A 12,129-nucleotide genomic window follows, 5' to 3' on the forward strand; every position below is an offset into this window, starting at 1 on the left:
GCATTGATGGACCTTTTGTATATCTGCATGACAAACAGCACCAGAACTCCTAGATCTAAGGATGTAAACTTGGCTTGCAACAAATAGGACATCTTGGAAGGACAGGTATGTAATACAGGGAACCCCCATTCTTTGGAATAGGTTTCCCATACATGTGAAGCACAGCCCTTCCCTAACCCTATTCAAATGCAATCTGGACTAGTGGATAGGAAATCAGAAATTCAGCCCGGTCTGACACCCATGTCTCTAAAGGGCAGAAGCAGCAAGTAGATCAAGTCTTAACTAACATACACCCTTTAAAAATAACTTCTAAGGCACAATAACTCATGAGACACATTTGGGTTGCATTGCTAGGCTTATAAAGGCCCCAGTTAGCCTAGTACACACCTATGAACATAACAACTACACCATTTTATACAGTAACTCTGTCATTCAAAACAGTGTACCTTCAAAAAAAAAATTTATAGAGGCAGTGTGCTTGCAACATACCATAGACACCGCTAACATTGTCAGAATGGTAGCCACTATTAACATAATCTTGCAATTTCTAAGCCTCTCCAAGAATCCAGGGTAGTTCAGCCTATAATTGTCACATTCTGTTAATCTTTCTGCTTGAAATCAATGGTTAGTCAAGGACATCTAAAAATTAAGTATTACAGTAGCAAGTAAACACTTCACAATAAAACTGGCTGAAAGTGGAAAAACAGCCAAAATTAAAGATTTACTTTTCAGTGTTGTCTTCCCAATAGATTTCTTCCTCAGGCTCAAACTCCTTCATGAACCTTGTGTGTAAGAAAACCTGAAAATGCAATTTCCAGAATGACCTTTTTATTTATTTTTCCATGGGAGAAAGATGTACTAATCAAGTAAATGCATGGCACAGAAGTAAGTAGTAGTTTGCAAAGTGACTGTTACAGCCCAGTAGCAGTACATGTGTATCCCATTCAATGACTTCGGAATCCCAGGATACAAGCTTATTAAAAATTCTACGTGGTAGTCTCCGACAGAAAGTTCCATTCTCTACCTAGATGTCTGTATCAATGGGTGCTCCAGTTCCCTTTTGCAACACAGCAGTGCAATATGCCACTCAGTAAATACAATAAACACAGTCAGTGCTAAAGTAAGTTTTGTTGTAGAACTTGGCAACTGCCACCGCCTAACAAGTCCCATTTGCAATATGTTACGTTCCTTTTGGAGGAGTCCATTTTAAGCAGCTAGGGTCTACAGTCCTGTTACTGTTTGACCTTTTATCTTCCTTGGCCAACCATTCATCTACCAAGTCCTAAAAGAAAACAGAAAATTATAAACACATTGGAAACAAAAATCTTTCAAATAATAAAACCATTTTAGACATTACAATGCATTTCTAATAAACCACTATAAAGCAAAGGGTAACACAATATTTATCTGAAATAGGCAAGCTTTATTGGCAGGATAAAGCTCTGACTATAAGCAAGATGACCAGAGTCTTAGTAGTGGCATGAATGTCTGTTGGAGCTGGTGTAGGGAGGATTGGTGTTCCCATCCTGGGGGGAGGGGGCTAAACTGTGGCTATTCAGTATTTCAACTTCTTGGAGGAAGGGTGGCAGCATATAGGATGGACCTGAGGTGAGTAGTCATCAACCAAGACCTCATCACAGGAGCACAGCAGCATGCAGTTGAAGTGACGGGCACAGTGGTCCCTGTAGTAATGTGGGTTGTTTTTTCCTCCACAAAAGGGGGGGGGGGTCTAAGGCCAGTATCACACACCCTCAATGTCAGAATGCCAGCAAGGACACAGACACCTACATGGCTACCTGAATGAATGCCCTCTGGATGGTTCTTGCCCCTGTGCTGAGGACACCCAGTATAGGAGAATGATTAGGCTCAAGCAGATTTGGGGGAGGCTTAATAGATGGCAGCAAAAATTGCACAGAAAAAAAAGGAAAAAAACTCTGCAACAGCCGGACAAATGCTTTTCTACAACTATGCTTTTTCAGTACACTCTGCTTATGTTTTTCCTTTTTATTTTATTTATTTTTAACACAAAGCTTAACTTGTGTGACCAAGCAGGTGAGAAACGCAAGCACAAGTCCACTTTATTCCTAAAGAAGAAGAGTAAGCAACTATTTAGACAACTGAAATTTAGAGAATAAACTTCATTGAGAAGCAAGACAAAACAGGCATATGGCATAAGTGCTGATAAAACAGCTCAAATGGAATCTGTCTTTCTGACTATCTACTGCAAGATACAATTATCCCCAATACCCAAAATATAGAGGACCTTCCTTAGCTGTGACTATCCAGCTGTCCTTCACAAACTACATCCCCAAGCCCTACATACCTCAATTGGTGAACCCAGTGCCTTTTCAGAGATGATCTAATGCAAACATTAATATGAATTAAAGTCCAAATGTTAAACTGAATTCACAGTATAGAGAGTTAAAGTTAATTTTCGTATAACATTTTGGAGGTAACTTACACTATCTCACCATCATACAGGTGTTTTAGTCCAACAGCTATGAGTTTTCAGAAAATCTCATGTATTTTCTCTTAAGAGTGTTTGATTTTGGAAATATTTTCCATAGAGACTAACCATAACGTATCAGTGGCAGTTTTGTCTGCCATTGTGCAAGATTTCAAACACCTTTAATCACCTCTGAACTCACATTATAAAATGTTAACTTCAAAATACAGCTGCTGCCTCCTGTCATAATGAGCTGTAAAAATAACCTTCAATACCTTAATATCTGTGCATCTTATGTATGGATCTGATGTACTTGTGACTCTCCCATGATGTATTCTATCATGTTTCGTCTCAACAACATGCAACCAGCTACAACATACAATTTGTCCAATGGCTTGCATCTCATAATTGCACTTCATGTGTGTCTGATTAATCCCAACACTACCTGTTATATATTACCCATTGATTAGTTCTTACTTGTCCTGCTATCAAAACATTAAGCAGATTCTTGAAGTACAGTGTGTTTTCAAAAAAAAAGTGCAAAGTACCCATGACCTTCTGGGCTTCTGCTGGAGGCCTGGCTTTCTTCCCACATTCAAAAGACAAACCATTAGACTAAAAGTACAGTTGCGTGAGTAATTCACCGTAACAGTACATGTTCCAGTAGCAGATCAATAGTGCAGTAACATTTTGGTCTGACCTCCCGAGTTTTTGCAGATATCCACTGTGAGCAGGGCTCATTCTCCTTACTCAGATGTCCAGATTAAAATGAGAAGCTGCTTATACAATTACTAGTTCTTCTTTAATGGGAAAGTATCTAGAAGTATACCGTGGCTAGGAGTGCTTGTGGCACTCTGTTCTTAAATCTTTATAGTGAGGATCTTAACACCAATCCACGTACCTTCTACTGAGCAAGTAAGAAACTTAACCACATACAGAAAGTCCACTTTATTCCTATAGAACAACAGGACGCAACTATTTAGACAACTGAAAGACGGATAATAAACTGCAGAGAAAGAAGCAAGATAAAACAGATATATGGAACAAGTGCTGACCAAACAGAAATCTATTTTAATGCACTATTTTAGATTTTACTTTCATCTTATTAGCAAACCTACTCTATTACAAGACAAGTGTTCCATATTGTACAGACACAAGACTCTTACTACTGTAGCACTATCAAAGGCCTCATAACACAAAATAGTAAGAAGACAGTTTTGTTCCATTAATCCAACTAGATACTATCAAATACATGAGGCTTCCTGTCCCTAGGATCTACATGGGGAGTGGACAGTACAGTCCAGGGACTGGAGGGAGATCTTGTACTGCAGTGAATTTCTATTTGAACAGCTATCATTATAGCATAAAATATTCAAACAACTGTGCTATGTTCATTGCAGACATCAACAGTGCAATACACTTCCTCATCTAATTACCAAGCAGTACTGGGGATACCCTACAGGAAGGAGGCTGTATCATGCCTTAGCAGGATGGGAGAGCAAAAGCTCACCCTGGTTTTTGGTGGCTGTATATCCATGTGTAACATTTAGAGGAGGTATACATATGCATCAAAGCTGCTGGTTCTCAAATGTACTGACTTGACACATTCTTGAAGTGGTAGCCACCATTCTAGTGGACTGCACCCTGACCATGACATTCAAGTGCTTCCGGTGGAATCATAACAGAAGGCGATAAAGTCAGATAGTCACCTGGAAAATGTCTTCTTGGAGAAAAGTTTGCCTGCTTTGCCTGGTATGAAGGAGACAAAAAGACATTCCATTTGTCCAACAACTACCTTTGGCAAGGTAACAGTGGAGCTACCTCCAATCATCATCTGGTGTAAAATCATTTCTCCTTTATGTTGAGTTTTTGTATAAAAAAAGTACTAACTAGATTGCCTGCTTGAAGTTAAGTTCAGAGACTACTTTGGGCACAAAGGAGTTGTTAGTCCTAAAGATTACCTTGACGTTATAGAAGGCCATGCATTGTTCCTTGAATATAGGGGCTTCTAAGTCTGGTGTCATTCTGGCAAATGTCACTGCCACTAAGAGTTTTCCAGAGCAACAATTTTAATTTTTATTTATTCAACATTTGTTAACTGGAAAAGTCCGACTTGGAATGAAGCCGATTTTCAGCCGAGGCTTGGGGAGAAATGCTCCAGACGCATGTCTTTTAACGTGGGAGGAAACCGAAGCACCTGGAGGAAACCCACACGGATGCAGGGAGGACATGCAGACTCCACACAGAAGGCACCCCAGCCGAGAATCGAACTGGAGAACCTCTTGCTGTGAGGTGACTACGCTACCCATATGTCACAGATGAACTTGGATCAAAGGTGCCAAGGTCAGTCTCTCAGTAACAAATCTCCAATCACATGGGGAGCTACCTACTAGATTTAGAAGCAACACTCCCTTTAAAACTGCTTGATCAAATACTGAGCAAACAAAGGGAGACATGCTATTATGACTAAAATGGAAAACTTAACAGTGGTGTAAAACAGTCCTCCTTCCCCGCCAGAATTTCTGTTTAATATTGTAGAGCTGCATTTAGGTACATTCCTTTTGATATGTACCACAAGAAGAATCTCCACCACTTAAATGTTTAAGTGAGATTTTTGTAATCTGAACCTTCTTACCTCTTACAAAATGCTAATGACCTCCTCCAAAAGGTACCAGGGTGATAGGCTCCATAAAGACAGTCTCAGGATCTCTACGTTTGAGTGAACCAGGGTTCTTCTATCATGCACTAGTACATTGCTGTGCTGTGGCAGCAGAAGAGTTCCCTTATTAGACAAAAGGACTAGCAGGAATCAATGGTTGCCTGGATCACCCAGTAAGACACTGACCTTCTCTGACCTGATCTTTGTAGTACCCTTGGCAAAAGCAACAGAAACAAGAATGCATACAGAGAATCCCCCTCCTAGGGGATTGTTCAAAACATCTCCTTTCAGACCCTTCTGCAAGGGAACCTGGAACAAAATGTCTATAGCTGGTAGTTTTTGTTCGAGACAAACAGGTCCTCTGTGACAGACCCAACTTGTATATAACCAAAACCACTTCTGGGTCCAATTTCCACTCACAGCTGTAGATGCTGGGCCTACTCAGCTAGTGTTCAACCACGTGCTGGCCTAACAGTATGTAGGAGGTTCTGAGGTGCAGACCTAGTTGGATTGCCATTTCCGACACCATCAAGGTTAGTTAGTAAAGCTGGTAAGAGTTTATTCCTCATCCCCCGTTTCTTTACACACCATATCACTGTGGTGCTTGCTGTCTGTGACAATCTTCAGAGTCTCTGGTGTCAGCTCTAATTTAAAGGCTTTTATTGTGAACAGAAGTGCCCATTATTTCTTTCCCACTGATATGCTTGCTTATTACTATCCTGCTTCAGGTCACCTTGCATCTTCAGCTAAACCAAATGTGCTCCCAAATAAAGTCTGCCATATCCATGGTCAGGATCTACTCCCCTTGGGGCACCATCACAGATCTGCCTGAGTTGAGTTCCACCTGTTGGGGCCACCAGCAGAGCTCTTTTTTGATAGCCAAGAGTAAATTACCCAGTATAGGGGGTGGCACTGCTGCGGCCAGAGGTTCCTAAGGTACCACTTGATCTTTCTCACATTGAAACGGGTTATGAAAAATAAGGAAGATGCAACCATCAAAGAAAATTCAAATCAGAAATTCAGTGGCCACAGATCATGAGGCTTTGGTTCTACAAGGACAGTGCTCTCAGCTGTCTCTGCACCCTTTGGTCACCTCGTGTGAGGCAGGCCATCTCAATTTAGGGAGCACTGGTCTAATCAGACTTCTGAGAGGTGGGGGAAATTACTTCTACTACTGTTTCAAGTTAGAGATTACAATTATGAGCAATTACACCCTCTGTGGGTAACCGTTCAGTCCCTTAGGATCAAAGATGCCTAGCTCTGGAGGTATTTTAAGAAACAAGACTATAGCGCAGCACAGAAATCCCTTAAAAAGAGAATTGAGAGGGATGTCACATCACACTTTCCCAATTCCTCAGAAAGTATGAGCTCTGGAAGATAATTGTGGACTTTTCAAAGCTAAACAAATTCCTAAAGATATTCAGATACACACCTTGCAGTTCCTTCTTTCATTACTATTCCTGGAGGCCTTCCTGTACTCCTGGGATTTCATGGATACCTGTGTACACATCCTCATCTACAAAGACCACAGGTAGTACACCCAAGGTTTAATGTGAGAATTATTTCTAGTTTACTTTTCTCCACAGCACCACCAAGTGCTTGGTTTTGTTTTTTGCACTTCTGAAGAAGAAGCAAGGTATCCAACTTACCTGGATGAATACATGTCTCCTGTCACTGGAGGAGAAGATCAGATTCCCTTGTCTGCTACCATGGACTATCCAATCAAACCTTCTACTGGAGAACTTAAAGATGTTTCTGGGAGTCTAAATGGATATGAAGAGGGGCCACTTTCACCTGTTGAAAGGACCCTCCTAAAACTATTCTTTGTAGCCCTGGGTCACACATCAGCATTAATATTGATGGTACCCTGCCACTGTTAGGAAAAAAAGATTCCAGTATCTTGGATTCTATATGCATCTTCAGTCATTTACTGAATCTTTTCCTTTAATGTCCCAGTTTTTCCCTGATACTTAAGTTTCAAAGCGTATTTATTTTTTGATCATTTTTCCCAGGTTATGTTAAACGCTGTTGTTTGTATATGACTTCAGAGACTTAAAACAGCTAGGTTTTGCAGTAGGTCTGAACCAGACAATTTTCACACTAATCTGCACTATGTCCATGGTCTAGACAAAACAGGCATCGAGTGTGGAAGTCTTTAGGCACCATCTTCCTATCACAAGCATACCTGTTTACTGAAGTGATAGCCATAATATTTCTTTGATGTTCCCTTTTATGCAATTATACAAAATAATTAAAAGACCAAACAATTTCATGCCACTATGCAATAAAATCAATTCTAATACAATAAGTCAATGGAAACTGTTGAGGAAAACTGAACAGTGTGTGGAACAACCCAGAACATACAAGACAGGATAGCGCCATCTTTCACTAGTACCTCTACAGGTATGAGATTTGCTCTGGTACCTTGCAGGGACGATGCCATTACCTGGAGGAATTCTGCCAAGGGAAATGGGACACATTAGATAAATAAACACAAAGGTTACAGTTTACTATTACAGTAACCCTGCCTGAAGATGATCACTTCTGACATTATTTTCAGAAGGAAAACAGGGTTAGCCTAAATGACACCCCACCCTTATAAAACAGAGAACTTCCTAGAGATACAGCCTGAAGCTTCAAATTCTAGTAAAAAGATGAAATAGCTTCAAAAGTTCTTCCTCCAAGAAATATACTTCAGAGCTACAAAACTGACATCTTTAAAGTGAGTACAGGTGAGTCTATTAATGATACAACTGAAGTCCAGATATGGAGAAGAGCCATCAAAGGTTAGCAGAAATGCAGAACTCCTTTGAGGAAATGTTTAACTGACCACAGCCAGACAACAGTGCTGCCCTGCACTAGGTCATGACAGAGATGCCACAGCAAGTATCAAGAGACTAATACGCAGGTCAGCTTCAGTCACCACTGTGACTCAGCTGGGAGGTCTGTTAGGAACAAGAAGGTTACACAAGAGGCAGGCCCTGACATATGGTCAATAGTAGTTGTCATTGATCCCCTTTTCCCATTTTTGCAAGGGGCTGGATCTTGTCAGTCAGACGGAACTTCCTTAACCATGGACCATGAACCCACATCCTTGTTTCTCAACATGGTTCTTTCTTCCTCTGAATTTTGTAGCACAGCATGGGATAAGAGGCAAAAAGTGCCCTGGAACCTTTCCAGCTAAAGTAGAAAGAATGTATTCGACACTTATCCCCCTTCTTTTTCTGAATCAAGCAGAACAGTGGTAGGACTGCAGTCTACCATATGGCTAAGAAACTGATCTCTAGGATGCCACATTCCCAGAAGATACAGATCAGACCAGCACAAATCACTTCTCCCATGTGCTGTAATAGGAAGGAGCACCATTTTGTTGGCTCACCCATTACTGCAGGAAGTGGTGGGGATCCTGCCTGCACTCAAACACTCTTCATCTATCACCAGGGGGCTGGCCCTAATTAATGATATGTGTGGTGATGCATGTGACATCAGAGGCTGCACTCAAATGGGGCATAAAAAAATCCTATTGGGTAATCAATATATATGACACTGCTGGATATTCTTACTGTGCACTTCCACTTCCTCTTCCCAACCAGTCCACAGCCAAGGTGGTCCCAACCTCAGGAGGTGGTTATGGGGGCATTAAGGATAAAGTATAGTTGTGTAAAATCTTACCATAATGAAAGGTGTCCTTCTCTTCACTGTTGCAGTATTCTTAACATGAGGGATTTTCCCACCTTTGGGAGCCTGACGTCCAGCCAGTATACCAAAGCCTTTTACTAATCAAGGTATGCCATAAGTGGCATGTATGCTCCTCGAGTATGTAGGGCATAAAAGTGACATACGAACTTACCATCCTCAGAACTTAATGCCCCAGTAGGAATGCCAGTCCAAGGAAAAGAACAGAGGTTAACAGTACAGCCAGTAGAGAAAAAAGGTCCATTGGGGTAGGAGACAGGGATTGAATACTGCAACAATGAAGAGGACAGTACAGTTTTGTACCTACCATAAATGTATATGTTCGAGTGTACACCCTGCTGCAGTCATCACACTTGGGTTATCCTGTCGTCAGGCGGTCCCGCAGTCAGCTGGAATTCCAAAGTCTTGGTCCGGCGGTTGCTGTCGCTTCTTCCCTGACGTCAGTGCGCCAGGGGTATATATAATGCAACCAACGCCATTTTCTTCAGTTTTTCTTGCCCCAGATGTCAGGTGCCCCCAAAAAGGTGGTCAGTAATTAGTACCAAATTGAGTAAACTTGCACAAATACAAAATCCCTTCGGCTATAAGCAAATACATCAGGAAGGTATTGAAGAGATTTAGCCAGTAGGTCAGAGGGGATGGAGGGAGGGTAACCTGGACTGCAGCAGGGTGTACACTCGAACATCTACATTTATGGTAGGTACAAAACTGTACTATGTTCATCGTGTTACCCTGCTGCAGTCATCACACTTGGGTTGAATCCCAAAGCTAAGGATGGGTGGAGGTATCATAGAGGGTTAGAACTGCAGTGGCGAAGCCCGCCCTGGTCTTAGAGTAAAGTGGTAAGTGATAGTGTTTGGTAAAGGTGTGTACTGAACTCCAAGTTGCAGCTTCCAAAATCTCCTTGGTTGGAACCCCCCTGAGAAAGGCTGTAGTTGTAGCTGTTGCCCTGGTAGAGTGGGGCCTAATGGTAGCAGGAACTGGTTTTCCATGATGGGTATAGCAAAAACGTATGCAATGACCTATCCATTTGGAAATGGTTTGCTTTGATATAGCCTTCCCTTGAGAAGCTGTAGCATAGGATACAAAGAGCTGGTCAGATTTTCTGAAAGTCTTAGTTTTGTCCAAGTAGTAACGAAGTTGCCTGTAAATGTCCAAGGAATGCAGGAGTCTCTCACCTTTGTTCTGTGGATTTGGGAAGAAGGTGGGTAAGTGGATGGTTTGATTTAAAGCCACACTGGAAACCACCTTAGGCATAAAGGAAGGATTAGTTCATAGAGAAACTCTGTCTTGATGAAAAATGAGGAAAGATTCCACTGCCATTAGTGCCTGTAGCTCTGAGACTCTTCTAGCTGAAGTTATTGCTAGCAGCAGGGCAGTCTTCCATGATAGGAACTGAAGATCTGCAGAGAAAGCTGGTTCAAAGGGAGGTAGCATTAGTTTTTCCAGAACAAAATTGAGGTCCCATGTTGGTGTAGGTGCTCTCCTGGGTGGTCTAATGTTTTTTGCCCCTCTGAGGAACTGCCTTAGAAGTGGATGCGAAAATAAGGGTGGATCCGTGTTGTAGTGGGCCGAAATAGCTGAAGCATGGATTTTAATGGAAGAGAAAGAAAGTCCTTTGTGCAACATCTCAGTTAAATACTGTAGAATGTGAGGCATGTGAGGCTGAATTGTGTCTTGGCCTTTAGATTGATTCCAGGCACAAAACCTTTTCTATTTGTCTGAATAAGCCTTCCTGGTGCTTGGTCTCCTAGCTTCCAGAATAACATCCATAACTGCTTGGGAAAGAGGGGCTGGCTGGATGCTTAGTTGATTTGCCATGCAGCCAGATTTAAGGTTTTGAGCTGGCTGTGAAGAATCTGATTGTTTTGTTGTGTGAGTAAATGGGAAATTTGTGGTAATATCCATGGTGGGCTGTGGGCCATATTCCTCAATAGCGGGTACCAGTGCTGGCGTGGCCAGTCTGGGGCTATGAGAATCAGTCGTGGTCTCTCCTTTTTGACTTTCAGAAGTACCTTTGTGAGGAGAGGCAATGGAGGGAAGGCATATACTGTCAGGTTTTTCCAACTGAAAGAGAGTGCATCCACTTTCCACGCTTGATGGTGAAGTGCCCTTGTACAAAATTTTGTTAGCTGATAGTTTTGAGGGATGGCAAACAGGTCTATGTCTGGAAGGCCCCATTTTTGAGTTATCATTGTAAACACTTGTGGATCTAGTTTCCACTCGTGGGGATCCATGATGTTTCTGCTGAGGTCATCTGCCAATGTATTCTTCTGTCCTGGCAGGAATTGAGCTTGTAACTGAACTTGGTAAGCCAGAGCTGTGTTCCATAAGGTCATTGCTTGCCTGCACAGAGGGTAGGAGTGAGTACCCCCTTGTTTGTTTATGTACCACATTACTGTGGTGTTGTCCGTCTTTATTGTCAGTTGTCCTGGATGTAATAGATCCTTGAAGGCTGTCAGAGCTTTCTGTACAGCTAGCATCTCTTTTTGATTGATGTGCAGATTCCTTTGATCTGCAGTCCATACGCCTTGAATGCACTGTCCTGCCATGTGAGCCCCCCAGGCGTAATCTGATGCATCTGTTGTGATAGTTTGCCTGGCTGGGGGCAAGGTGAAAGGCTGACCCTTGTTGAGGTGACATGCCTGTGATCACCCTAGAAACTCCTGTTGTAGGCAGGGAATGAGAGATATCATTGTGTCCAAGCTGTGGCTGTGTTGAGACCATACGCTTTTTAGGTGCCACTGTAATTTCCTCATATGCAGCTTTGCAAATGGTATTAGTAGTATGCAAGATGCCATGAAGCCCAAGGCCTGCAGAATTTTTCTTGCAGTTAATTGGACCTTTGTTGCCATTGTTTCGAAATATTGAGTCAGTTGTAGTTGTTTGTCTGGCGTCAGATAAGCCTTCTGGGCCGTTGTATTCAAGCTGGCACCCAGGAATGTCATATTTTGTGAGGGTACTGGTTTTGACTTCTTTTCATTTACTGTGTACCCCAGGCAATTTAGTAGACGTTTCACAAGAGCCAGATGATGTAATAGAATGTCCTTGCTTTCAGCTTGGATGAGGCAGTCGTCCAGGTATGGGTATATTTGAATTCCTCTTTGTCTGCAGTATGCAATTACTGGTGCCAGGCATTTTGTGAAGACTCTGGGCGCAGTTGATAAGCCAAAGGGAAGTGCAGAGAATTGGTAATGGGTTGAACCTGCAATGAAATGGAGGTATCTTCTGCAACTTTGTCTGATAAGGACATGCAGGTATGCCTCCTTGAGGTCCAACGTTACTAGCCATGCTTTCTTGCCCAACATGGGAAGAAGCTGCTGTAGTG

The 12,129-nt window shown here is 42.1% G+C and overlaps 1 protein-coding gene across 2 annotated transcripts in view; it reads right to left on the reverse strand.

Moving 5' to 3' along the window:
* Positions 1-811: 811 nt before the first annotated feature.
* The window catches only part of KAT7 (lysine acetyltransferase 7), a 609,598-nt gene continuing 598,280 nt past the window's right edge, over positions 812-12,129 (reverse strand). For both annotated transcript variants that reach the window (XM_044055078.1, XM_044055079.1), the window contains one exon: positions 812-1,282. In XM_044055078.1, coding sequence (XP_043911013.1) covers positions 1,181-1,282 — 102 coding nt within the window. In that variant the 3' untranslated portion in view covers positions 812-1,180. The remainder of the gene's footprint in view (positions 1,283-12,129) is intronic.

Source organism: Protopterus annectens, chromosome 13.part0 (genome assembly GCF_019279795.1).
Source record: "Protopterus annectens isolate FY-2018-M chromosome 13.part0, PAN1.0, whole genome shotgun sequence".
Classification (NCBI taxonomy): Eukaryota; Metazoa; Chordata; order Ceratodontiformes; family Protopteridae; genus Protopterus; species Protopterus annectens.